Genomic DNA, 26,643 nt, shown 5'->3' with positions numbered 1-26,643 from the left:
TTTTTCTCCTCTATGATAACAGTAATGGCATGTTTCATTAAAATAACATTAACGGTTTAAGATATTTTCCTATAATATTTAATCAGTTTGTACAATAAAGTTTATTAATATAATAAACTTACTGTGTGTTTTGCAGAATACTCAAACAGTATGATCATCCTAATATTGTAAAACTTATAGGAGTTTGCACACAACGACAACCTATATATATTGTTATGGAACTTGTTCCAGGTAATTTTTTTCCTTTTTTTGCAGCATATTTTCATAGGTATTGTTGCCATAATGTAAAATGTATTGTTTTCTATTTATCTTTATCTGCATTCTTATGACTGATATCAGAAGTCACCTGTGTTATGAATTTTTGGAAAAACTAGGTTCTACTAGCTTTGGAGTGGAGTGCGCTTCACAAATCTGAGTTTTTCTGTAGCCATTTGAGACAACAGAATTTGCTGAAAGTTATCGCAGCTCTATCTTCACTTTCTTCCTGATAGGATATTACATGGTGCTTGCTTTAACAATAGAGTTATATAGTGAATGTTAAGATGCTTGTATGTAAAGAATCTTCACGGCTGAGTAATGTTTCCATTTTAATAACGCAGATTTGGATCATCTTTCACAGAATCACAAAATTATCTAGGTTGGAAAAGACCTTGAAGATCATCCAGTCCAACCATTAACCTAATGCTGACAGTTCCCAACTACACCATATCCCTCAGTGCTAAGTTGACCCAACACCTCCAGGGATGGGGACTCCACCACCTCCCTGGGCAGCCCATTCCAACACCTAACAACCTGTTCTGGAAAGAAATGCTTCCTAATATCCAGTCTAAACCTTCCCTGCTGCAGTTTGAGGCCATTACCTCTTGTCCTATCACTTTTTTCTTGGTTCAAGAGACTCATCCCCAGCTCTCTGCAACCTCCTTTCAGGTAGCTGTAGAGGGGGATGAGGTCTCCCCTCAGCCTCCTCTTCTCCAGACTAAACAACCCCAGTTCCCTCAGCTCGTACGACATGTGCTCCAGACCCTTCACCAGCTTTGGTGCCCTTCTCTGGACACGCTTGAGTCATTCAATGTCCTTTTTGTAGTGAGGGGCCCAAAACTGAACACAGTCATCGAGGTGCGGCCTCACCAGTGCCGAGTACAGGGGTAAGATCCCTTCCCTGTCCCTGCTGGCCATGCTATTTCTGATACAAGCCAGGATGCCATTGGCCTTCTTGGCCACCTGGGCACACTGCTGGCTCATGTTCAGCCGGCTGTCAATCAACACCCCCAGGTCCCTCTCTGACTGGCAGCTCTCCAGCCACTCCTCCCCAAGCCTGTAGCGCTGCTGGGGGTTGTTGTGGCCGGAGTGCAGCACCCGGCATTTGGCCTCATTGAAACTCCTCCAGTTGGCCTCAGCCCATCGCTCCAGCCTGTCCAGGTCTCTCTGCAGAGCCTCCCTACCCTCGAGCAGATCAACACTCCCACCCAACTTGGTGTCGTCTGCAAACTTACTGAGGGTGCACTCGATCCCCTCGTCTAGATCATCAATAAAGATGTTAAACAGGAGTGGCCCCAAAACCAAGCCCTGGGGGACACCACTCGTGACCGGCCGCCAACTGGATTTAACTCCGTTCACCACAACTCTTTGGGCCCGGCCATCCAGCCAGATTTTTATCCAGCAAAACGTGTGCCCATCCAAGCCTCGAGCAGCCAGTTTTGCCAGGAGAATGCTGTGGGAAATGGTGTCAGAGGCCTTCCTAAAGTCAAGGTAGACAACATGCACAGCCTTTCCCTCATCCAATAAGCAGGTCGCCCTGTTGTAGAAGGAGATCAGGTTTGTCAAGCAGGACCTGCCTTTCATAAACCCATGCTGACTGGGCCTGATCATCTGGTTGTCCCACATGTGTTGTGTGATGGTACTCAGGATGAGCTGCTCCATCAGCTTGCCGGGCACCAAAGTCAAGCTGACAGGCCTGTAATTTCCCAGATTATCCTTCCAACCCTTCTTATAGAAAGGCGTCACATTGGCCAATTTCCAATCTGTCGGGACCTCCCCGGTCAGCCAGGACTGCTGGTAAATGATGGAAAGGGGCTTGGCGAGCACCTCAGCCAGCTCCTTCAGCACCCTCGGGTGTATCCCATCCAGTCCCATAGACTTGTGTGTGTCTATGTGATGCAGTAGGTCACTGACTATCTCCTCCTGGAATGCGGGGGAGTTGTTCTTCCAGTCTCTGTCTTCTGGCTGAGGAGGCTGGATTCCCTCAGTACTACTCTTGTGATTAAAGACTGAGGCAAAGAAGGCATTAAGCACCTCAGCCTTTTCCTCACCACTTGTAACCATGTTTCCTCCTGCGCCTACCAGGGGATGGAGGCTCTCCCTGGTCTTTCTTTTGCTGCTCACATACTTATAAAAACCTTTCTTGTTATCCTTGATTGCTGAAGCCAGATTAATTTCTAGCTGGGCTTTAGACCTCCTGATTTCTGCCCTGCATAGCCTCACAGTGTTTTTGTAATCATTGTGAGTGGCTAGCCCCTTCTTCCAAAGGCTGTAAACTCTCCTTTTCTCCCTGAGTTCCAGCCAAAGCTCCCTGTTCAGCCAGGGTGGTCTTCTCTGGCGCCGGCTTCTCTTACAGCACCTGGGGACTGCCTGCTCCTGTGCCATTAAGACTCTTCTTAAAGAGTGCCCAGCCTTCCTGGACCCCTATACCCTTCAGGACCGTCTCCCAAGGGATCCTTTCAAGCACTTGCCCAAACAAGACAAAGTCAGCCCTTTGGAAGTCCAGGATGTCAGTTCTGCTGCCCCCTCTCCTGGCCTCTCTAAGAATAGAGAACTGTATTATTTCATGATCGCTGTGCCCTAGTCGGCCTCCAACTGCCACATCCTCCACCAGTCCTTCTTGTTCACAAAGAGGAGATCCAGCAGGGCACCTTCTCTGGTTGGTTCAATATATTATATCTGTTTGGTTTTATATTTGGTAATATAAAAGTTTTTTCTTTACTAAAATATATTTTTCAGTTTATGGGTTGCTCTTGATTTATTTTTGGAATCTTGAGTTCATATTATTCAGCAATGGCTGGAGAGAATTTCAAACTTTTGGGATGATAACAGCTTTTGTGCAATTTTTCCCCTTTGTTCATTTTCTCAGCAGCTGGAAAATATGACGGTTTGGTAACCCATTACTGCTTAATATGCAACACTATATTTGTTTTGTATATCACTGGATTTCTCTTTAAAATTATACAGCAAGCTGTTTTAAGAACCTTTTCATTCATGAAGACTTAGATTGTTTATAATTCTTGACTGCTGGCTTTAGTACAAAAGCACTAATGAAATCTTTGACCTATTGGAATTTTCTGCCTTTATTCAATTAGATGATATTAGATTATTTTGTTTGTACATGTGATTAAGTTTATTTAAATGGAGACTAAATGCAGTGTCCTGGGTTTTAAGGCACACTTTGGTTATCAGCTTCTCCAGACATCTCTGAAAAGAAAAATAAATCCTGATCTTTTAACACCTTTGTCATTCTGGTTCAGGGTTTTCAGAGCCTAGGACAAGTTGTTGAAACATACTATTAGAATTTGAGGAGGAATTAGTGCAAACCTTTCTGTGATTCTCATGCCTATTTTGCAGTCCAAGTCTATCCAATAATTCTTCTGTCTCCTGGCTTGAATTTGCTGGTCTGTAAGTCCTCTGGCTAGCTTCCGTGGTTGCCTGCCCTCATAGACACTGTACTGTGTTCAAGCTATCACACTTTCCTGTGTTCTCTTACACCTTGGCTATCACACCATGAGACTGACCAAATCAGCTAGAAACTATAAGGATGCCAACTCTGAAGAAGTTGGCAGGGTAAAGATGAAACATTTCTTAGCACATTTCAGGGAAGCAATGATTCTGATGTTACTGGTTTTATGTTTTGTAATGGCAAGTTTGGATGAGATTATCTGAAATATTAGTGCTCTGATTTGGTATTTAATGCTGCCCCTCAAACCGCAGAATAGTGGTAGGCTTGCTGACTTGCACTCAATACTTTCTCAGTATCTGCTTTGTGTTTTGTCTTAAATGTGTTTAAGCAGTTGACATTCATTTTAATAACTTAAAATGGCATGTTTTAGCTTTGAATTGTATTCTGTAAATGTATGGCTGAGAAGGTGTGTAATTAATAAGTGTCTGACAGTTTTTTCCCTGTGGAGAAAATTAGAAAAATCTCCATAAAATGTGGGATTTCTCCTGTATTTTCTGAGTTACCTTTAATGTTTGCACTTTTTCTGCTGTTTTTATATCCCAGATACCTGTAGGCTATACACTTACTATGTCTTTTGAGACTGCTGGGGTGTGGCTCAACAGCAGCTAATTCTGCTTTTCATTCCAGATTCAGATTTCAGTCCAGATTCTTAATTCAGGTATTAAAAATGTATTTTGAAACTTAGCACTTCATGTAGAGAGATGCTACTATTCTGTCATAAACTGTCTCTGCAGATAAACCTTTTTTCCTTGTTGCCAATGTAAATGGGATTAAAAACGATGCATCTGGATAAAATAATATAGAAGGTGGCAGATGCTTATTTAAGCATCTGTGCATCTATTGTTGCATGCAAAAACAACCCAGATGTTGCCAACAGATAACAGAAATAAAGCAAGTTGTCAAGGACAATTACCCTTTGTAGGTAGATCCCTTTTCTTAGTGTGTGTGTTAGCATAACAAGTGACGTGTCCTAAAGTAGGAATCACATTAATAAAGAAATTTCAAGATGGGTGATGTAGCAAGGATTAATGAAATAATAAAAATGGTAGCAGACAATGTTGCAGTTACATAGCCAAAGTGAAAAGGTAGATGAGAAATTATATGTATTAATGAAAAAGAACTGTCATTTACTTACTATTCACTTACTTGCTGTTGGTCATACTGATCTCACTGTATATATCCACCCAGTGTCAATCCATCACAGATTACTTCAGTACAGAAAGATTTGGTTGTCTTTTTCAGAATCCACACCTGTCAAGAACTGAGGGAAATATCTTAATGTAATGCATATCTGTATTATATAAATTCTCTTTAAGGGATGCATATGTGGAAAAATCCATCCTATCTCCCTGCTGTTGGCTGGCTTGTTAGGGGCCAAGTCTGTTTTCTTTGTTGTCCTGCAGGTCTTTCTGCAGGAACCTCTACAGTTGGGAACGGAAGGAACATCCTGTAAGCAGAATGTGGCCTCATTTTCTAGAGTTGGTTGGGATGAGGTTACTCTAGTCCTTCTAGCTTCTCAGACAATATCTAATGAAAAAAACAGACCTTTAAACTGAGAAAGAAGGCCTGAAAAGACAGAACTTGGGTTTTTTTGTTACTGTAACCATGTTTTTATGATGGTACCATTGATGATGACATGGATTGAGGATGCTTAATCCACTAAATTGGAAACATAGGAGTAAGAGTCTTAATGATTTTTAAAAATTAAGCTGCACATGATTCTTATATCAAATTAAGAGACTCCTTATATCAAATTAAGAGACTGCTGAAAACAATTTCTTCTGAGGACTCAGAGATCAGAACTAGTATTTTAACAAAGATATGTTTTACAGTTGTCAAATAAAGTATGCCCAATGACCATCACAAGAGAAGCTTTCTTACATTTTAATGAACGTTTATTGGGCACCTTGCGTTGTAATACAGGAGAAAAGCTACAGGAATATTTTTTAAAGAGCTCGTTTTTCTTGTTTCCCAGGTAAGCAACTGATACTACTGCCCAAGTAAAGACATATAATAAATAGTTCCTCTGAGTACAGAAGAGCACGTTCTGCCAACTGCTTTTTATTCTTTGTAACACAGATACCACAAATAAAAATAGTAAGTTGTGGTGGCTACCTACTAATAAGAAACTCCCAATCAGTATTCTAAAGAGTGCTGTTTGGGAGGTATGTGCTTCTGTTTTGTGTAGAACAGTATTTATTATGTAACTTAGATTTATTATTGCTTTCTAAAAGCACTTCTAATTGATAAAAAAAACCTAATTAGAATATTCCCTGTCATACATAAACAGAAGCTAAAATGTATCTAGCAGCAACAACGTCCTTCATATATACATGGAAAGTTACATGTATAGAAGAGGTGTGGTGTAAAACTGTCATTCAGGAATTTATGATGAGAGTTACCAAAAAGTAAAATTAATGATTTTTGAAATCCCAAGCAAATTGTTCTCTTGCTCCTCCCTTCACCTTCCCAAAATTGTGAAGATAGCCATTGAAATTGGGTCAATGAGTCCTTAATATTTTTTTATAAACATTTTAAGTTAACAGATCTATAGAAAACTCTTTTGCATGCTTAAATTATGCTAGCTAGCTGCTGCGAAAAAGCAATTTAGCAAAGCAGATGTTTTTAAAATTTTGATCTGTGTTTGCATAATGGATAAATTTGTAATAACCTTTAAAGCAGTCTTCCAGATAATTAATTCTATTCTTTTTACCTAAATGATATCGAAATATTAACTAAAAAGAACTACTGCCCAGATCCTTACATGGGCCCAATGCTGAAGTTGCTGGGTGGCTTCTCAACTACCATTTAATAAAAATTAACCTGAACTTTTTTCTGTGAATTTTTTAGTAGACTAAGAACTTAAAAAAACCTCTATTTGGAAATGATCTTTGTATTACAACATTTTGCTAATGGAGAACTTCTCATAGAGATTTCCTCTTCTTGTTTGGTAGTTATGACTCTTTCTCTATGACAACTATAGTTACCAGTTTGAAAATACTAAGACTGTTAAAAGGAAAGAACATTTGAGGAGCATAACACCTATGCATTGATATGCTGATTTTTTGCATGGATTTTGTGTTCCTAATAGAAGTCGGACTTTTATTTCTCTTTCACTGTGTGCTTACCTTTGCTCATATTTTCTGATTTCATATTGCTAGCTTCTACTCTTCACATTCTGTTAGGACTCCTAATTTAGGTTGGTCCTGAACAATGGATATGGGCATGCCCTCTGCACTGATGTGGTAGGTCAGATGTGCTGGTTTCTAGATAGAGATACAAGTAATCTCAGCTCCCTGGGCACATGGTGTGATGTCTTGAGCCAGAGAGCGCATGATGTGAGTTCCAGAATCAGTGTAATTTCTTGTAGAGTTCTCTGCACAGTGAGCCACACCATCTAATTTGTTGAGCATTTGCTGATCACCTGTGTAGGATATGCACAATAAGCGGGATGCACTCAGTGGAGGACTGTGTTTTAATAGTAATCTATTATAGCATTGTCTGTAAGATTTACCTTGCAGCAATACCTGGAGAGAATACAGTGGCTAAGGTCTCCCTACTGATTCTGACTCCAGTGATGCTGCTGAATAAAGAAAAGCGGTATTTGACCACCAGTTTCTTCTCTGTCTCCACTGCACAAGAGGAGATTTCAGATGCTATATTAGCATATAGTTAATGAGAATTCCATGCCAAAAAGGCATGTTTTATTTTACAATACAGTGAAATAAATTTTACTGTATTGCAATATCATGCAGTGAATTTTAAATCCTGCATTGAAGGAGTAGAAATGATTCAGCTCAGCTCCAGGAAAAGCAGAAGTATAATTCTACCGTTAATGTATACTGCCCAAGATTTTCATACCTTTCAAAAATTCTGCTTAAAAAAGTTAGGGTATTGCAACCTGTTAGTATTATGAAGAACTCTGATAATTATATAGGTTGCTATAAGTTACTTTCTTTGTAATATTCTTCCTTTTCTTCTTACTATTTTATAACGAAATGTCGGCTAAGATGATTTGATAAGGTTTGTTGCAAAGGTGGTATTGATGGAGATTTTTTTCTGATATCTTCTGATCTAAAAATATTAATACTATGTTATTTCATAACTTACTAGAGTAACTTTTAAATAATCTGTTGTGATACATTTTAAGTACTCAGTTTATCCTAAGAAAGAAAGAAGTAGTTAAAATGAGAATTGCTAATGAATTTCAGAAAAAGAAACCCTGTATGTTGAGATTTGCCAGTCGCTTGATGTTAGTATAGAGCCATGAGTTTTTATTGTCATGTGGACTTGACTAACCTGACTGAAAAGTGATGTAGTAAAGGTGGGATACTAGTCTTAAAATTCTTCAGTGAGAGATGCTGCATATTTGAGACTGTGAATGCAGTCTGTAGCCTACACCACAGGAATTTTCTAATTTCCCTTTTGTCAGGGATGGTTTCCAAAACGAGAAACAGCAGGAGTTTGTGTAAAGTGTAAGAAAGCACGTAACATTTCTGTGATGCCACATCAATCTAAAAAATTGAGCATTTAACTCATATTTTCTGGGTTATTTATTCATTTTTCTTTGCTCTAACTTTATCCCTAGTTGTTGACCTTAAAACTGAAGAAAGGGAGGTAATTATGAGAAGCTGCTCTGGTATTCAGAACAGAAGAACAATTTGCCAGTCTCCTTTAAGGCCACACAGGGCATAAGGAGTTTTCGTAACAGCTCATTTTTAGCAAATTTAGATGATGGTCGGAGAGACTGCCTGGAATGCTGCTAGCATTATCTGTAAGCCGACCAGAGCCCACACTGATAACCTGAGACAAATGGATGCTGGATTTTGATGGGGTGTCGAAAAGATTATCAAGGGGTTGACAAGACCTGCTTTTCCTGTTCTTTTCTCTTGTCAGAGTGAACTCAGCATCTTTTCATGGAAAAAGACAGGAAAAGAAGAAACTAGAAAATCCTTCTCTTTTACCCTTCCTCAGTACTACCTTCCTCGTCCCAACTTCTCTCTAAGTGATCATGGATCTTATTATGGTATTTCTGTTTTCAGAATAAGGGATTTGAATTCACTGAAACGCTCAGGATCACTTAACTGTGTTTTCATCTGCTCTTAATTTATTGTGCAATCTCCCATGTAATCAGAAATATATTGCAGGAGTCCCTTTAAACTTTTTAATGTTTTTTGCTCTTCCTAGGTTTAGGGGAAGAAGAAATCAAATTCGAATGTAATCTGTAAGGTGTAAAAAGCAATCCCAAGCCACAAAATTCTTTCTTCTCCTTCTTTATGTGAATTTCAATTTACTTAAATTTTAGCTTGCCCAGAGAACTTAGTTTAGAGGTAGGATTTTTATGTGATTGTGAACTGTGTGTTCTAGGGTGGGGCGTTTTGAAGACAGGTGTGTAATCCTGTGGTGCAGTTACCACTTCACGCAACTATTTCAATAGTTTATCTTGTAGAACCTTCAAAGCTGCCTCTGTCCCTCCAGCAAAAAGAGTCTGCACAGGTTGTCAGGATAAGCACTATCATCACACCTGCACCAGCTCTCTGGAAGGATTTGTCTAATTGACAATAGATGCAAACATCTTTATATGTTCCAGCAGTTGATTAAAGGTAATAGAAGGAAGCTTATAGTCACATTTTTTCTGACCTACTTCTTTTAGATGTTGCACTGTTTAATCGCAAGCTGATAGCCTACTTTCTGTATCAGGTTTCTATATATTTAAACATTTTTATAATCAACATAGTTAAAATTACATCTGCAGAAATATTTTGAAATCATTTTCTTTTTGCTAAGTCAGGTATTCAAAAATAGGCAATTCAAGAATCTGGCTTGTCTGTTGAGTCTTAATTTAACTTCTCTAGCATATATATTATGATAATATAATACATTATGATTATATTATATATTACAGTATTATGAAAACTATATCTCCTTTCTGTACAAGATCCTTACCTCATACAGTTCTGATCAGTTTTCCAGCAGTTGTTTCTCATCTTCAAATCCATTCTGGGGCCATAGGCCTTATTTAGTCTATTCTGTCAGTGATCTGCTCTGAGTGTGATTCCCACACCCCGTCCCCAGTGGACATTTCTGCACATTTTGCACTTTAATACTAAATGATTTGTAGGCATTTCTCTGGAATACTAGTGTGCATTCCTGACACCACCATAGAATTCCTATTTGATAATGGATACATGGTTGCAAAAACCACAACCCCCTACTTAGCTGAACACAGAGTTTATGTTCCCTGTTTTATTTAGTCTCATGCTGACATACATTAGAGCAGATCTGCTGAACACTTGTAGCTGGAAACAGGTCGAGATGTGCTTGTACATAAAAACATCTGTGAAAACATCCAGTAATCTAGTAGTATGGGAAAGTTGTCTGAATAAGGTTTCAACTATGTATGCTCAGCTTATATCTAGACATATGTATTCAAGGTGGAGTTCAGCAAGGTTGTAACATGCATTTTTGCAACTGGATAAGGTAACCTGTTCAGATTTGTACTGAATCATATGGGATGCAAATTGTCTGTGCCATTGATGCAGACAGGTGATGCAAAACCTGTCACTGAGGTGACAGGTTTTATTAGCTCAGGTGCAGCACTGCTTGATTTCAGCTACACTAGCTCCCGGTGACGTTCAGAAAGAGCACAACAATTCTGTAGTGCCTGTAAGAGGACCTGATAAGCCATTCTTAACCCAAGCTCTGAGGTTACCTCTGCACCCTGTTCATACTGTCCTCCCTGCAGTTGACTTTGGTCCAGCTTGGCTTACTCACTCCATCTCTTCTGAAATTAAGGTAACTCCATTGCTACTTTCTGTATGTTATTTTTGCTTCCATGGGACATGTTAGGTCAGAGGCATTTGCAAATAAAGCCCCATATTCTGCTTGACCTATCAGGTCCTCTTTTTGCTCTTTCTTGGAAAAGAGGGCTACATGGCATAGCATGGAGAAATGCTTATGGATCTATTATAGCTGGTGCTGAGGTAGAGCTGATACAACCTACTAAATCTTAACTGACTTTTGTGGAATTACTCTTATTTTCTGTATGTAGTGATACTTTAGGGTATAGCACCAAATCACAGCTAATTCCATGTATTTTTGCTGTTAGTTGCACTGAAGCCAACAAGCTCATTTATAACCAAAGTCTCAGTGCTGAGACTGAGTTATATATAATTTATTCGTTGATATGATGTATGATATCCATATTATCTGATCTTTTCTGCTAAATTAATTATCATCTTGAATGAAGGAATGCTGACACTGTGGCTTACCTGAGCCTACAGTTAGCTCTGCTGTCTCTGAGGTGCAGCTGATATCATACACAGGCCTGGAATTCTGCTCAATGCTGAAAAAATGTTAACTTTTAATTTCACATTATGTGATTTAGCTGCTGTGTTTTCTACTCCGTATCTGGTTGTTTTTTCTTCTATTTCCTGCTTCTGGAGGCAATGAGATCTCTGTAGAGATCATTCAGATTTTTTTCCAATCGCTACTCTAAAGAGATCCCTTATAAAGTTTTGCATGATCTGATCCACTGGTTGTATTGTGTGTCCTTAGTAGCTGCCTTTTGCCAGCAAATTTCAGATGTGTCCTATCTTGAAGTCCCATGCTGAATCTTTACTGCACACTGTCAAAAATCAATGCAACAACAACAAAAAAAAGGTCAGTCAAATTCTAGACAACCTCAAATTAGAGATAAGATGCAGATTTTTAACAGTGATAGTGACTGGCTTTGTTTTCCATTCAATTCTTTTTTTCTCTAGTCAAATAAGTTATCTGGCTAAATACGCAACTGTTGTGAAAGCCACCTTCTGTCTACCCTACAGTTTCTCTTCACACAAATATGACCACTGCCTGTTTCTCTAGTTTTTGTCTCTTACTTTATCCTTTCCTCTTGCATTCAGTTAAGCTTCCAACTTCCATTTTTCTTTGTCTCTACTTCTCTGCAACCTGCATGCTTCTGCCTGCTTCCTTCTGGTTGGGCACGTCACCCTATGAACCAGACACCCTCCCATAGATTCCCTTTCTCCACGTATACATGTCCAACTTCACTCTCTTCCCCCAGCCCTCTATGGAGTCCGCATACAGACCCCATTTCTTCTTCCTCCCTTCCCTTCTTTTTCATCTTGTACCTTCATATGGGCTTCTGCCTTCCTATTTGCTGCATGGTTTCCAGCTGTGAGGATATTAAGAGAAGAGAGGGAACAGTCAGATTCCTTTGTTGGGGTGTAGGTGGTGGTGATTAAAAGTTCCTTTTGACTCATAGCTTCTCTATTTGATAAAACAAGACCAAAGGCCCACTATACAGTCTTCTTTTACTGTAACATTTGAGACTAGAGTTTGATTTTTCTCTTTTCAAATATTTTAGGCTTTGATGATACTATATTTTGTATCAAGATTGTACAAAAATTAATTAGCAAGTAGATTAAACTAGAAAATCTGTTTGAAAACTGAATAAAAATTAAGCAGTGTTTTGGTAGCTGCAAGAACTTCTGTATGCATCGTATTTGCTTAGTTTTATTTGTTGATATTCCACGTTATTATTTTTGCTTTACCTAGAACAACTTTTAAGTAATACCTATTATTTAATGTGTCTGCGTTTAAAAAACATTCATTGTCTTTCTCTAGACTAAAGAAAACCCTGTCCTTCATGTATGTTCTCTTTCACATGGGCTATCATGGCTTTCTAATCTGGAATCCTTTTAAAGGCTAGTGATTACTGTTTTTTAAGCATAGTCCAATTATAGGAATTAATGAAACAAAACTGAATGGAAGAATTCCTGGGGGAGGATGATTTTCCTTTTAATTAATTTCTGAAGTAGGTTGTATCTACCCACTCATTGTCCTATATCCTCATAGCCATAATACCAAAACATAGAGTCTAAGTAGTCTGGGCAGCATTATTCTGTGCAGCACAGAGGACAAGGGGTGCTGGCTATTGATGTCTTGCTATGATTTCTGGTTTCTTCTTGACAGATGATGACAGACTTGGTTTTGGACAGGCTTTTAGGACATTTGGGAGTAAGTTAATGTGGTAGGATCATTGGCTTCACGCTCTAGCTTGTTTGATCCACCTTAAATCTAAGACAAGGTTGCTGACCGCTGTCAATATTTTCCTCATTTTGAATATCGTATATATATAGTCTGTCATCCCATTAAAAGGACGTAGCACATATAATGTAACCTTCTCATCTTCATCTTATTATAGTGTAGTTATTTTGTGCTAGTGAGTCATTTCCATTGTGGTCTCATTACAGGTATTCTGCTAGAGTCATCTGCACAACAGTCCTGATGCAGGCAACATCTCTGTGTTTACTTGTTTGTTGCTGCTAATCATGTCCTTGACTCTTAATGTACACCATCCTTTTAACTCTTGTTTTTTTTCCTTCATCTTCTGTTTTCACATACATGCATTTCCACTCATACTTCATTACTACCATTGGTAATATTACTATGGCAAAACTTGCATGATTATAGCAACTTTTTTTTAGCTTTGCTAATCAGTAAAAACAAAGTTTTAACTGGATTTTGCAATAGTAGTCTGTAGGCAGTTAAAAAACCTTGGGTTTATTTACAGTTTATGTGATTACTTACATAAAATAGAAAGAAGTGAAAGCACTGCATTGCACACAAATGATCCATTAGTTGAAAAGTGAAGGCACACTATTTTAAGGAAAATGAGTGCTTCAGCATTTCTAAACCCTTACATTTTCAGTAGTTTGTCAAATAGCTTCTTACTTTCTTAAAAAACTGTCTTCTAGAATTGCTGCAGATGCATGTTTGCTATTTTAAATTCATAGGTTTAAGAAACAGTGGCTGGGTTTGTTTTGTTGATAAATGTATATGGGACTAAGATACTGGGCAGTAAAGAAACGCTAAATTTCTTTACATTAGTTAAAAGACTGACCATATGAATCCTCAAATTTATAAATACTTACAGGTGCAGATAAAGGTCATTTCAATAATATTATAATAGCTTATAAAGCAATTATGAATATTGAATCATGGAGCTCCTCTGTGTTAGGTGACCTTTAAGTTGTATGCTGCATCTGTATGATTAATGTGTGTGTAAGTGTAAGAAGAACTAAGTGTACTCTTTAAACAAACTGCTACTTAACAAGGCTGTGTAATAAAGGAAATTCTCCCACTTTATTAAAACTGATATGTAAATAATAATATACATAATTCCATATCATTCTTAATAATTGTTATTATATTATCACATTTATTAATATTTGTATAATTATCATTTATAACATTATTTAAATGGTGTGATACTATATAGATATATAAATAATGTATGTCTATATATCTAAGTATCAATAAGTGGGAGATTTCACCCATAATTTCAAAACTGTATTTGAATTATGTTCAGTGTCAATACTGGTTATCAGAATAATGAGTGTCTAGAACAAGTAGGTAGGTACCATTTTGGGCACCAGCTCAGGAGAAGACTGGTGTACTCATAGTTGATTATAAATGCCATTAAAATCAGAGATTGCTATAATTAAATATTTTGTAAACTGATTTAATATATTTCTTTGATGTTTCTTGTGGTTTGATTTCTTCTCATAGATCACAACTAGTTTTTTTCCTCTTGCAAAACTTTAGCTTTCTTTTGTGTGCACCATTAAGTGAACTGTTACCTTGCCATAAAATACTACTTAACATACAGCATAAGGTTAATGCCTTATAAGTAGGGCCAACATTAGGAGATGCTGATATGTGGTATTTTCAGTCTCCTAAAATTTCTGCATATAATGAGAAACAGTTCACATTCACAGTGAAATACTGTGGCTGTTTTCAGGAATCCAATTATAGCAAGCTGCTCTCATGGAGCTTCTGCTTATGTACTACATTTTGTCATCTACTTAGTAAAATAATTCTATTGTATTAGGCAGACACTCCAGTACTGTTATTTGTCCTCCTGTAAACCCAAAACAGGCACTTGATTTCTGCTTGGTAATAATACTATAATAGTTTAAATATTTCTGTATTACTTAGAGTGGTTGGAGCAAACCTCATTTCCTGGTAGTGTTGTGTGCCATTAACTGGAAAAACAGGTAGTCATGTAAAGCACAGTGGAAATTCCACATATAAGAGAAAGCATTACTTACTCTTATGTAGTCATCTAGTTTTGTTTCAGTTGTTTCATAGTCTAACTGGTCTGTTTATTTCATTTTTATCAACAGCTATTTTACTGGAGATAATGCTCTGACACTATGTGCTGCAAATAGTGGATTATGGCTTTTTATATTTAAACTTGTTTTAAGAAGCACATAAAGATATTACATAACCACAGTTCCATGCTGAAGAGTTTGTAGTGAAATCCTCTTAACTCAGCTTTGAAGGTATTCATGTGAATGCTTTCCTGTGAAGATGAATAGCTGGAACACTGACCACAGTAGACAGTAAAAGTCAGAATTTACTAGTAAGAGTAATTCTGTTAGTTAAAGGACAGACACTTAAGCTGGTATCACAATGATGAGGATAATCACATTTAACCTAAAATGACATATCTTGCACAGAATTAGATGTATATCACTTTGCTCTTTTATTTTGTCTGCAACCAAGTGCATTCGAATCAATATTGAACAGAGTATTTAAAATATATTTTTGTCATCTCTATGCAAAGGCAGATAAAAGAAAACAACTGCTAGCAAAAACATAGCAGTTTGCTGATTTTTTTCACTATAGAGACTGAGACAGACTAAGATAATTATATTAAAACTGTATTTTGATGATAGACGTAAAATACACTGTATAGAGCTCGAGGTATGCTCTACTGGTTTTGCTCAAAACACTGTAAGTTCATACAGTACATGCCAAACACTGAAAATTAGCAAGTTCTAAATCAGTTCCTGATGGTATGATTACACTGGGAAGTTACAGGCTTGTGCTCTGCAAATTTGACATATTCTGATGTAAGGAACCGAACAGCTTTTAATCCTGTTCAGAAATGAACTGATGAAAATTAGGATCTTAATCTGATTGCCTGAATATATTAGAAACAAATTTATATCATGTATTATTTCTAAATTTTTTAATGGATATAGTTAGCTTTTCTTTTGATACCTTGTTATCTTTAGTACCTTGTTATTTGAGAACAGATTTTTTTACTGTTGTGGAGAGCAGTAACTCATTTGTACAAAGAATTATATGAATTGTAAGGAATATGAATTTAGACTCACGCTGGTGTTGTTATAACACTTTCTTACTTAGGACTTGTTCCTTCATTTTTAGTATGGCTATGTGAGAAGGCATCCTTTTTTTTTAGTATGTCAAACTGAGCTTATCTGTCTCTTCAGTTCTTCCCGCAGTAAGTTAGAAATTCTCAGTCTTCAATATTGGAACACTGGTTGATTGAGAGTAGGTTTTTTTTAGGATGATCTTCTATTTTTTTTCTGTAAGCTTCCTTGATTTACTGTTCTCATTCAAGTAATGCTGCAATTTGTCAAGACTGGAAGACTTTCACATTCATAAAGACAGATAATCACATTATAAAGACATATAATCATACTTACTAATTAAAAGATGATTCCGATGCGCAGAGCAGTGAGTTCTCAGTATATAAACAAAATAATTTTCATCAGTTTGTTTGTATGTTTTAGAGGGAGGAATTGCTTAAAAGTTACTGTTAACTGTCTGCTGTAACCAGAATAATTCTGTTTACATGTGCAAGAAATAACACATATGTCGATGGAGTGTTTACCTTCCTTCTCCCTGTCAATACCTATTTTTTGCCAGTTACCAGACTATGTCAGTAACCTCTCAAATTAAAGGAAGGGTGAATGTTACGCAGTCCAGTTTGCAGTAGTATTCTGTTCTTTTAAGATTTAATTAGAATTTAAAATTCCGTATCTCAAGATTCACCCTGTCAGTCTTTGGAGAGGTAATGTGTGTAACTATCATTTGTAAAACAGAGGGTATTTCAAATTGGCTTTAGAGTCATTGGCATCCATTCAGCTCTTGATTTTCCATCTATGTGTTACCTAGCCTGGCAGTGAAGAGCATCGTGAGCTCCATGCATCCCAGCAGTACTGCTGGTGTACTCACGATGCAATATTTGCTTGCTCACCTGAGGGGTTCTGGTTGGACCAACATGAGAGCATTCGCTGCATTGTGAGTAAAAAGGGTCACTCACCTTTGTTTTCATCCTTGCACTTTAACAATGTGTTCTGGCAGTCTAAGTACCTAGATGGTACATAGTTTTGGATTATGTGGTTTATACAAAACCTTTGTTACTCTTACAAATTTTCTGAGAGTTTTCATTAAGGGACAGCCTAAAAAGCCATCATATCCACATCGTTTGTACTAAAAGAAACCTATGCCAGGCAAAATGAATAAACAAAGCAGTTGGCAGTTAAGGTGCTAATCCATTTTACATTAATCCAACTTAATATTTGAAGGATGTTACAAGTTACACTTCATAACAGCAGACTTTTTTCTTTAATATTATCTTATTTCTTACAGTACAAAATATATATAGAAATGGCCTCCTAAGAAAATCCCATATGAAACTTTTAATATATAGTGTCTTTTCATATTCCTAAGAAAGGCAGTATGTAAAATTGTGTAACAGTGCGTGATTTGCAAGAGAGGATAACTATAGTCAAATCAGGGCAAAGTGAATGGAAACAAAGACCGTCATGTAGAGTGGAAAGGTCCCCTATTATTTTTTGTCTTTGACTGGAACAATAAAATATATTTTAGAAACAGTCTTTATACAGTTATTTCAATCAGAACATGGCACTGCAGTGTTCATATAATGTCTCTCCTGCTTATCTTAGTCCTAAATCAGTTTTTCAGAAACTTTTTTTGCAAACGCAAATTGCATTTTGGAAATCCTCCATGCTGACCCCTTCCCCTCCACAGACAAGAGGACCACAACTTTGTTCCTCCACGGCAGAAGACTCTGAAGTCATAGTAATAGTTGTTTGCCTTCAATTGCCAGTGTCAAATACGCAGTTAACATTGTCCAAGAAATAAAACATACTGTTACCCCTCCAAACACATCAATGTAGAATTTGAGAAACACCACTGGAAATGATCAATTAAAAATTGATTACTCTCATGTAACTAATAGGACTTAACCTATTTATTCACAATTTTTATAAACCTCTACAGCAACTACTCTGTGATTAGATGAGTATCTTTATCACAAATTATCAATTGGTTTTGTCAACAGTTTTCATGTAAGTCTGCATTTGAAGTACGCTGGTGAAGATTTTGGGTATAAAAAAAACATGCTGTGAGTTTTCACTTTTAAGCACCTGGTATTTATGGGAAGTTAGGGAAACTGCACTTTGAAAGGTGAGTTCCTTCCTTTTTCTTAGGCTAACCTGAAACTGATTGTTTGAGAACAGCAAATAGCTGCATTTTGTGTGGTCTCGAACCCCTAAGGAGAGACAAGTGTGAATACCCTATCTGTTGTGTCTCACTGTCTGTCTGTTTATTTTTCTAGGAGGTGATTTCCTGTCCTTTTTAAGAAAAAAGAAGGATGAGCTAAAAACCAAACAGTTGGTAAAATTTTCATTAGATGCTGCTTCTGGTATGGCATATCTCGAATCTAAAAATTGTATACATAGGTAAGGAAGATTTTTTTTTTCTCATTATTGTAATTTTGATCATTGGAAATGTTAGCTGTTTAAGTGTACATGGTGCTTGTTATCCACAGGAATAATCCCTACAATTCAAAAAAAACTTTACACTTTTTCTAAAAGGAGGTCATTATTGCTTGTCTAATTCAAAACTTCCATTCATTTGGGTAAAAATAAGTACTACATTATTTGATCTACATAGTTTGTTGCTATTAATAGAAGTTCATAATGATTGTTCACCATAATAATTTGCATTATAAGGAGCACAGTTCATACAGTGACAATGAATCATGACAAAAACCAATCTTAGGCTTATATTCTGTCTGAAATTTACAGATACTTGCCTGGCCAATGAAGAAGTTATGTTTCAGTAACTTAAGTGTGTAACTTTAAGTGTGTTTCAGAAAAATCCACTGGTTTCTCGGATAATAACAGGAGAAAACGTAGAGTTCTATATATTAAAATATTAATTGCCTGGACTGCTTTCTCTAAAATATAGATTATCAGGCGTTATGCTCTTGGGGTACCTTATTTCTGTGCCTCCCTTTCCTTTTTGTTGTTTCTTCTCTAGTTTAACTCTGCCATGGCACTGCTTATTCTCAGTTTCTATCAAAGGGAATGTACTTATTTTCCACCTATTTTTCTCTCAGAATATCACAGTGTATACCCTGCCACAATGATATGGCTGAAATATGAGACATAAACATGATGATAATCCACTTTACAGAAAAATTGTGAAGGACTAGTTTTCATTTGTAATATTGATGACTTTGGCTTTGCATTGTAGAACATTTGTAGGTGAACTGTGTGCCACTTCACTTACATAATGAGCCCGTTTCATATTTAGCACGACTCCGATGAATGCTGTGACTGGAAGTCTGAGTGGCATTTCTTTTACATTTTTATCAACCGTGAATTTTCAGTTGCAATCATGCAGGTCAAGAAGTAGATTTATCTTTAAAAACATTCTTCCAACGAGAGTAAGCTCAAAACCTATTCATAAAATCTTACAGTGTTATTGTGTCATTTATATATTTTTTGCTCTTTTTTTGTGTTCAACTTGATTTAAGGAAGCTTAAATAGAATAGTAATCTTATGTTGTTGGAAACTTGGAAAATTATTCTGAAACATAATTGAAACACTTCTGCAAGATCATGATATATAAATGCTCTAGTGCTTAATTTCTGTAACTGTCAGATCAATGTTAAATCAGAAGTGCCTGTTTAGAACTCCTGTGTTTTTAGAAAATAAAACCAAGGAGAAAAGTAATAGCTTGAATAACTAAAATTTATTAGAACTGCATTGTGTAATGTCTTAGTTGGTAATTGCAATTACTGAAGAAGAGTATGGTATTTATTCATTAAATGATAGTGTGATGCCTGCAAAATATAAATAATTTTAGAAACAATTATTTGTGGATAACTGCTATCCCCACCTCACCCCTTTTTTTTAAACTCTGAAAAAAGTATCTCTTTGCTTATCTATAAGGATTAGTACTGTTGTAACTACTGTAGATGACAATGTAACTTCAGTGTATCTATGAAAGATGCTGACAGCAGTGACTAGGAAGAGCTTTTGTTATGGTGTGTTTACAAAGCTAATAGTTACTCAGATACAATATTTCAGAGACAAGATATATGTAGCAATGTCTTACCGTATGAAGATTTCATTGTTTCATTGTTTTCAGTTAAAAATCTGAATACAAATGTGTCCTAGATCTCAAGTGAGGAAAAAGCTTTAGTCTAACCTGTTTTATTAGTGCCATAGACTTGCCAATGCACACAGCCTGGGGTACCATACCTGTACTCTGGTACAAGTAGGGAAAAAGCCCTTTCCCCCTGTTTACTTTTTAACTTTCAAAATCTTCACAAAGTTTATTATTATCACAGATTGTCACAGGAGGTTGTCAGAGCTACCACTTTCCTTAAAGGCAGAAACAAAATTTTTAGTAAACCTATGCTGAAGGAAACTACAGTTTTAAAGTGCAACCAAGAAAGCAAACAGTATCTTCAGGAAAACTGCTTACTTTTATGAAACACACAGGTTAATAAATCAAAATATACATTTCCAGTATTATTTTACCAATCTTATATTCTGGGATATTCAAGAATATTTTGGGGTTTATGTGATTGGCCATTATACATGCCTACTATATTTATGAATTAATTCTTCTAAATTTGATAGGTAAATGTAATGAAAATTTCTGAAGGACAAGAACCAAGTTTAGTGATTTTAGCAGTAATGATGGAGGCACTTCTGGGTGGGATTTTTTTGAGTTGCTAATGCAGGTTAATTGACAAATGCTTACTTGAGGAAAGTAGCTCATGAAGTTTTGAAATGCATTTTACCAAAGGCTAAACTGCATTTTAGTACAATTAGCATACATAAAGTTTTTCTGTTTCCGGTTTGAGAATTTTGAGCATTTATCCAGGATTTCCAGGCACCCTGGGAGATGGGCTGAGATAGATTTTGTCTAGAAACCCTGACTGCCCCAGAAGCACAGAGCATGTTGCTTGCTGGGTACTTTGACCCTGTTGCACACTAGTGGGTGAAACGCTCTTGGTGCTGTGCTGGAAATACACTGAACAAGAGAATGACAGACTAGCAGGGAAAAGTCAAACTGTCTAGTGCTTTGTAAGCAAGCTCTTAGGTGTTCAGGACTCAGAACCCCACTGGAGTTTCAGCCCCTCCTTACCCGAGCACTGAAGGTGCAGCTGTGTGACTGCATGGTCTGTACAAGGAATTTGGGAGCCCTTGTTTTCTCCTTTTTAGATCAGGTGAGGTAGGTTAGTCATGCATAAATCTAATGTTGAGAGCATGTAGATTGGAATGGAACACTTTAATTCATAGTAGGAAGAAGATTGCGCACTATCTAAAAACAACAGTAATTTTTTGAAAGAACAATAAACTTATTCTTTCTTGTCAGAAATTTTGTGAACTGAGAAGTCATTCTTAGATAGAAAAGAGGTAAGAAAATTCACTAGAGAGAAAGTGGACTAAGCAGCAAAATTATTTTTATTTTTTTTAAAAGTCCGTGGGCTTTGATTAGTATTACTTAAGAATGATCGGTAATTATATAATTAGAAGTAGTTTCTATTATGTAGATTGCACCAAACCAAAATTCTTTTGCTTCATGCTATTGTTCTTCTGCAGTATTCTATTTCTTGTTTTAAAGATTTGTTCAGAATCCTCACGTTTTTTTAGTAGTTTAGGTGACCATAGTTTAATACCATCTGTGTTTGACTTGCTGTTAATGTGAAACTAAAATTTACTCAGCAGTTTATTAAAATTATTTTTAATGCCATTTTTCAGTTGTAACTGCACTAACTATACTTAGCCTTTATATTTTAAAATTCTACCTAATTCTGGCTTTCTGAAATTGCTATTTGAGTCGTACTTTGATTTAGCCTTTCAGTGGTGGAGCCAGTGCAACAGATAATCTGCTCTTTGTTTTCTATTTTTGTGTGTGTTGTGGAGTTTCACTAGGTGCAAATATAAAATTAAAATTTGTCAGACTTAGAATGCTTGATGCATGTAAGTGACTATTTGATCTGCATTTTCATCTCTTCTAGCATCCAGATATCACTTGTTCTTTGCTCTCTCTTTGTTGTGTTTAAAGACCAAAAATGAGTAGGTTTAAAGAAAAAGCTGCATGAAAATATGTTATTAAAAGAAATAAAAAGAGTGGTTGAACATATAAAGAAGAATGTAGTCATTTCATCTCCACTTAATTAACATGAGTTTGAAGAATTGTTTCTTTCTTTTCATTTTTACCATATGCTACTGCTGAGATAGTTCAATTTTTTCTGTTAATGGGAAACACAAGATAAGGATGGATACGTGATAATTTCAGCTGGTTCAATAAGCATTTATGAGTGGTCATCTTTTCCAGTGTTTGATTTGCATGTGATGAATGCATTTGTCCATAATTTATGTTTGGTTTCCAAACCAATCCTGTGGGAGTATAGGAGAGAAGCTGCAACTACCCAATTCAGAGAATTTGCACGTACCTATTGTTTGTTTTATTTTCCCCTCTCTTAACCACTGTCATTTTGTAATGAAAATAATGCAAATTATGGTAGAACTCAAATGAAAAAATGTTTTAATATTGAGAGAAGCAATTATCTGTAGAATTTCCTGTTTTTACCATTTGATAGCCATACAAACTTTCAAAATCAAGGATGCAGTTAGGTCTTGCAAATATTTCTGTATAGAAAATTCTGTTGTAGCTTTATCTACAAGTAATACATATATAATTCTAATTGAAACTAGCAGAAATATTTTTTTTCAGTTAGCTACTGTGCTTCTTGATAGTGTTCTGCATGCAGTTTCATTGCTTTATTGAGAAGTAGATTGATTTTTACCTTGTTTAAAAGCTTTTACATATACATTAAGAACCAGTTTAATTTTTTAAATAATTTAATGTGAACCTCGTGAGGTTCAACAAAGCCAAGTGCAAGGTCCTACACCTGTGTCAGAGCAACACCCAGTATCAATCAATACAGACGAGGGGATGGATAGATTGAGAGCAGCCCTGTGGAGAAGGACTTGGGGATCCTGGTGTATGAAAAATTGGACATGAGCTGGCAACATGCACTCACAGCCCAGAAAGCCAACTGTATCCTGGGCTGCATCAAGAGAAATGTGGCCAGGAGGTCGAGGGAGGCGATTCTCCCCCTCTACTCTGCTCTCATGAGACCTCACCTGGAGTACTCTGTCCAGCTCTGGGGTCCCCAACATAAGATGAACATGGACCCATTGGAGTGGGTCCAGAGGAGGGCCACAAAGATGATCAGAGAGCTAGACACCTCTGCTATGAAGAAAGGCTGAAAGAGTTGAGGTTGTTCAGCCTGGAGAAGAGAAGGCTCTGAGGAGACCTTGTAGCTTTTCAGTATTTAATGGGTAGTTACAAGAAAGATGGAGAGAGACTTTTTGCCAGGGCTGTAGTGACAGGACAAGGGAAAATGATTTTAAGCTGAATTAGGGTAGGTTTAGATTGGATACAGGTAAAAAATCTTTTACAATGAGGGTGGTAAGTCCCTGGAACAGTTTGCTCAAAGAAGTTGTGAATGCCCCATCATTGGAAGTGTTGAAGGTCAGGTTAGTTGGGGCTTTGAGCAAACTGATCTATTTGGAGATGTCCCTGCTTGTTACAGGCAGGTTGGAGTAGATGATCTTTAAAGGTCTCTTCCAACCCTAACCATTCTGTGATTAAACAAATTTGAAGATGCATTATTAGGAGAGAGCTATGATAAAAGTTAGAATCTTAGAAGTGATCAGTCAATAGACCTTCCCAATGTCAGTTTTTTGCTAAAGTTACCAGCAGTAGTCTTCAACTGTGCATCTGCCAAATGTAGCGTAAAGTTGGTACTCGATTCAAATGACTTATTTTCAATATATGCACTGTGTGTGTGAGAAGATACGGACTAACTGCATTCAAGGTATATTCCTTAGTCAAGTTTTCCTTTCAGTAAATGTTCTAGAAGTCTCCCATATTCTGAATGAAAGAAGATGTGTTGTTTGGTAAGATGATCATGTTCTATGATCTAGTTCTTCCATTTTTAGTCATACTACTACTGCTTCTTTTTGCCTTAGTTTTCTAGCCACCACAAACCCCACATTAAATGAAAAGTGACTGGTTTAGCTTCATGCTATGAAATCCTGGATCTGTGGATGTTAATTCAAGATTGCTATAGTTTTCATTAGATATGTACCATTTATATTAATTACATATGAATTACTAGGAAGACACTTGCTTCCCTGTTACTAATCTAGTTTACCTAATCTACTCTGCTCCCAGAACTTTTTTTTCCTCTTTAGTCTGGTAACTACTAATGTAAAGAATTTTGGAAAGAGGTGCCAGAACTCTTTCATAATCATGAATACAGTTCTTAAGAACTATACTAAATGCTTAAGTTAGTCTTTCCTTTCCTGTGAATCTTCCATTTCTTCCTGGGGCAGCTACCACAAAAAGGATGAAAAGTAATCCTATTCAATTTAGCAGAGGTGCTGTTCAACTTAGTGTGTCAGTAGTGATTCAAGTCTTCTGGGGGAAGGAGAGTGATAGGTTAGCTCCAAAACTGAGCAGGTCTCTTTCCTAAGGAGAGGGAATAACCTGCCTGCTTGATTTCTCTACCTAAATGCAGTGGAAGACAGGAGCTAAACACTTGTCTGTGCCTGCTTTTGGCTGGCTCCAAACAATTCAGTGCTCAGTGGAATGGCTGCTTTGGTTCTGTTCTGAAGTAGCTTACTCTCCTTGAGCACAACGTGTTTTTCTGAATACTGCATTTCCTCCTGGTCAACTGCAGTACATAAGACCTCTATTGTATTTTCTGTAATTTTCTGAGCTGGTGATGACTTATGAAGAAAGACAACATTTCGATTGAATAAGTATGCCTTTCTATAACTAGATGGCCTCTTCAAGGTTTATTGTGCAAGCATTAATTTGCCATTATTAATTAGCTTTTCATGATCCATTCAGAACTGCATGTATAAAATTAAGTGATGATGCAAGATTCCATTTCTATAGCTTTCATTCATAGAAAATATTTAATCATTTATTACTGAATAAAAAAATTCTGTACTATTGTGTTAATAATAGAGGTTGATCATGCTTCAACAAATAAGTCTTTCAGAGAATTATTGTCAGTAGTAGTTGAAACAACACATAAATGTAATGAATAGTTGTAATTTCAAGCCTTATTTATAAGATGATGTCTCTGCTTTATATAAAATGATGTTTCAAAGCATGTTTTTTACAATATGAAAATTAGAAATATTTCCATTCTATTTAAAGTTAAAATTGTCACCGAAATCGGGAATAAACCTCTTAACACCAATGTAGCATTAAGAAGCAGGCATTTCTTTATTCGGTACTGGGTGCATGGGGGATCATTCCTCCTAACATGCACACACTAAAACAAAAGTTCATCCTTTATATACCTTAAAGACATGAATATTCATAGATTTTTCAAGAAGTCTCCACCTTTCCACCTATCTGTTACATTTACATAATGTTAGTGTTGCAAAACTACACTACGCATGTGTGGGGGTCTAGAGTGGTCATTGGTGGTCATTTGGGGAGTTAGCTCTCTACTCCTTTTTCCCTTTTATGGTCATGAGTCTTCTGAGGACAATTTATTCTCCTTGGATGTTTCCCAACTTTGTAATCCAGCCGAGCTGTTCTTTCTTACCAGCCTTGTTGGAGCAATTCTGCCAGGATGTATCTATTCTCAAGGTTAAGGTATCTTCTCTGTACACTTTAATCACTCACTGGCCTTGTTAAATACAAAGTTAAATATTGTTTGATAAAAGAATTTCTCAGCAAAACCACAAGTGGGAACTTTGAAGAACTGTTACTTTCTGTAAGCCACTTTATGTAGGTATGTTGTTAGTGTTAAAAAAAGAAAAGCCACCAAAATTTATTCTCATATCTGTAAAATAATTTTTAGCCAAACTTTGAATTTAATTGGCACATTACAGTACTGTGTATTGAGCTTTTATTTCTTAATATGCATGTGCTTGATGCAGCCTTCCGTGTTGCCTCTTAACTAGTAAGCTTTTTTCCACTAAAACCAGTATTTCCATTGATTTTATTAGATTATAGAGATACTCTCCAGTTACAACATTGTGGATTTTACACAGGTTATTGATTTTTCATTTGGTCTGTTGGTTGTAAGAGGCACTAATGGAAGAACCATTACAAATGTGCTTAGCTTTTATTTGGACAGGTGATACAGATTGCAAGTATACAGGAAGATTGCTGAAGCCCTTCTTCTCCCAGCTCTTTTGTGGCTAAATGAGGATCTGTCTGCTAACTCTTTCCAAAAAACATAAGTTCAAAGAGCAGGTCTTGGGAGTTGTTGTTGTTGCTAAACAAATTAAAGAAGTGTTGACTGTTGCCAAAACAGTGATGCTGCTCCCCTTGCAGCCCTGCTTAGCACTCCGCTTCTAATGTAAGAAGGGAATGCTGCACTTGGGTTAGGGCTGCGGTGTTTACTGATGCTCTGCTAGTGCTGTACCAAGTGATTTGCTGGTTAAGGATACCAGTTAAATTCAGACACCAGAGTGAAAAGAGCAGGTGTATTTTACTAGAAATAACTAAATAATATAACAGAATAATACAGAAAACATACAGTAAAAAAAGACAGAATAGGGCACTCCAACAAATAGGAAAATACAGGGTAATGCATCAAATCATTACTACCTGAGAGAGAGAATAGTGATTAAGAAAGATCCATCACCACTTGCATACGTTACCATCATCCAGATCTGCAGTCGCTGGGCAGCCCCGGTTACAGCGAGGATTTGGAGAGC

At 36.8% G+C, this 26,643-nt stretch overlaps 1 protein-coding gene across 6 annotated transcripts in view; it reads left to right on the top strand.

Annotated features, from left to right (window-relative positions):
* FER (FER tyrosine kinase) overlaps positions 1-26,643 on the top strand; it is a 209,616-nt gene that overhangs the window by 136,592 nt on the left and 46,381 nt on the right. For 4 of the 6 annotated variants that reach the window (XR_012621782.1, XM_074813537.1, XM_074813539.1 and 1 more), the window contains 2 exons: positions 137-231; positions 18,192-18,315. Coding sequence is in view for 4 of the 6 variants with exons in the window: in XM_074813537.1 (XP_074669638.1) it covers positions 137-231; positions 18,192-18,315 (219 nt within the window). In the remaining 2 variants the exon portion in view is untranslated. Of the gene's footprint in view, positions 1-136; positions 232-18,191; positions 18,451-26,643 lie in introns of those variants that run through there. The other 2 variants (XM_074813540.1, XR_012621783.1) reach the window with 2 other exon arrangements.

The sequence above is a fragment of the Strix aluco genome, chromosome Z, assembly GCF_031877795.1.
Source record: "Strix aluco isolate bStrAlu1 chromosome Z, bStrAlu1.hap1, whole genome shotgun sequence".
NCBI lineage: Eukaryota > Metazoa > Chordata > Aves > Strigiformes > Strigidae > Strix > Strix aluco.
This window is presented reverse-complemented; position numbering and strand designations above follow the sequence as displayed.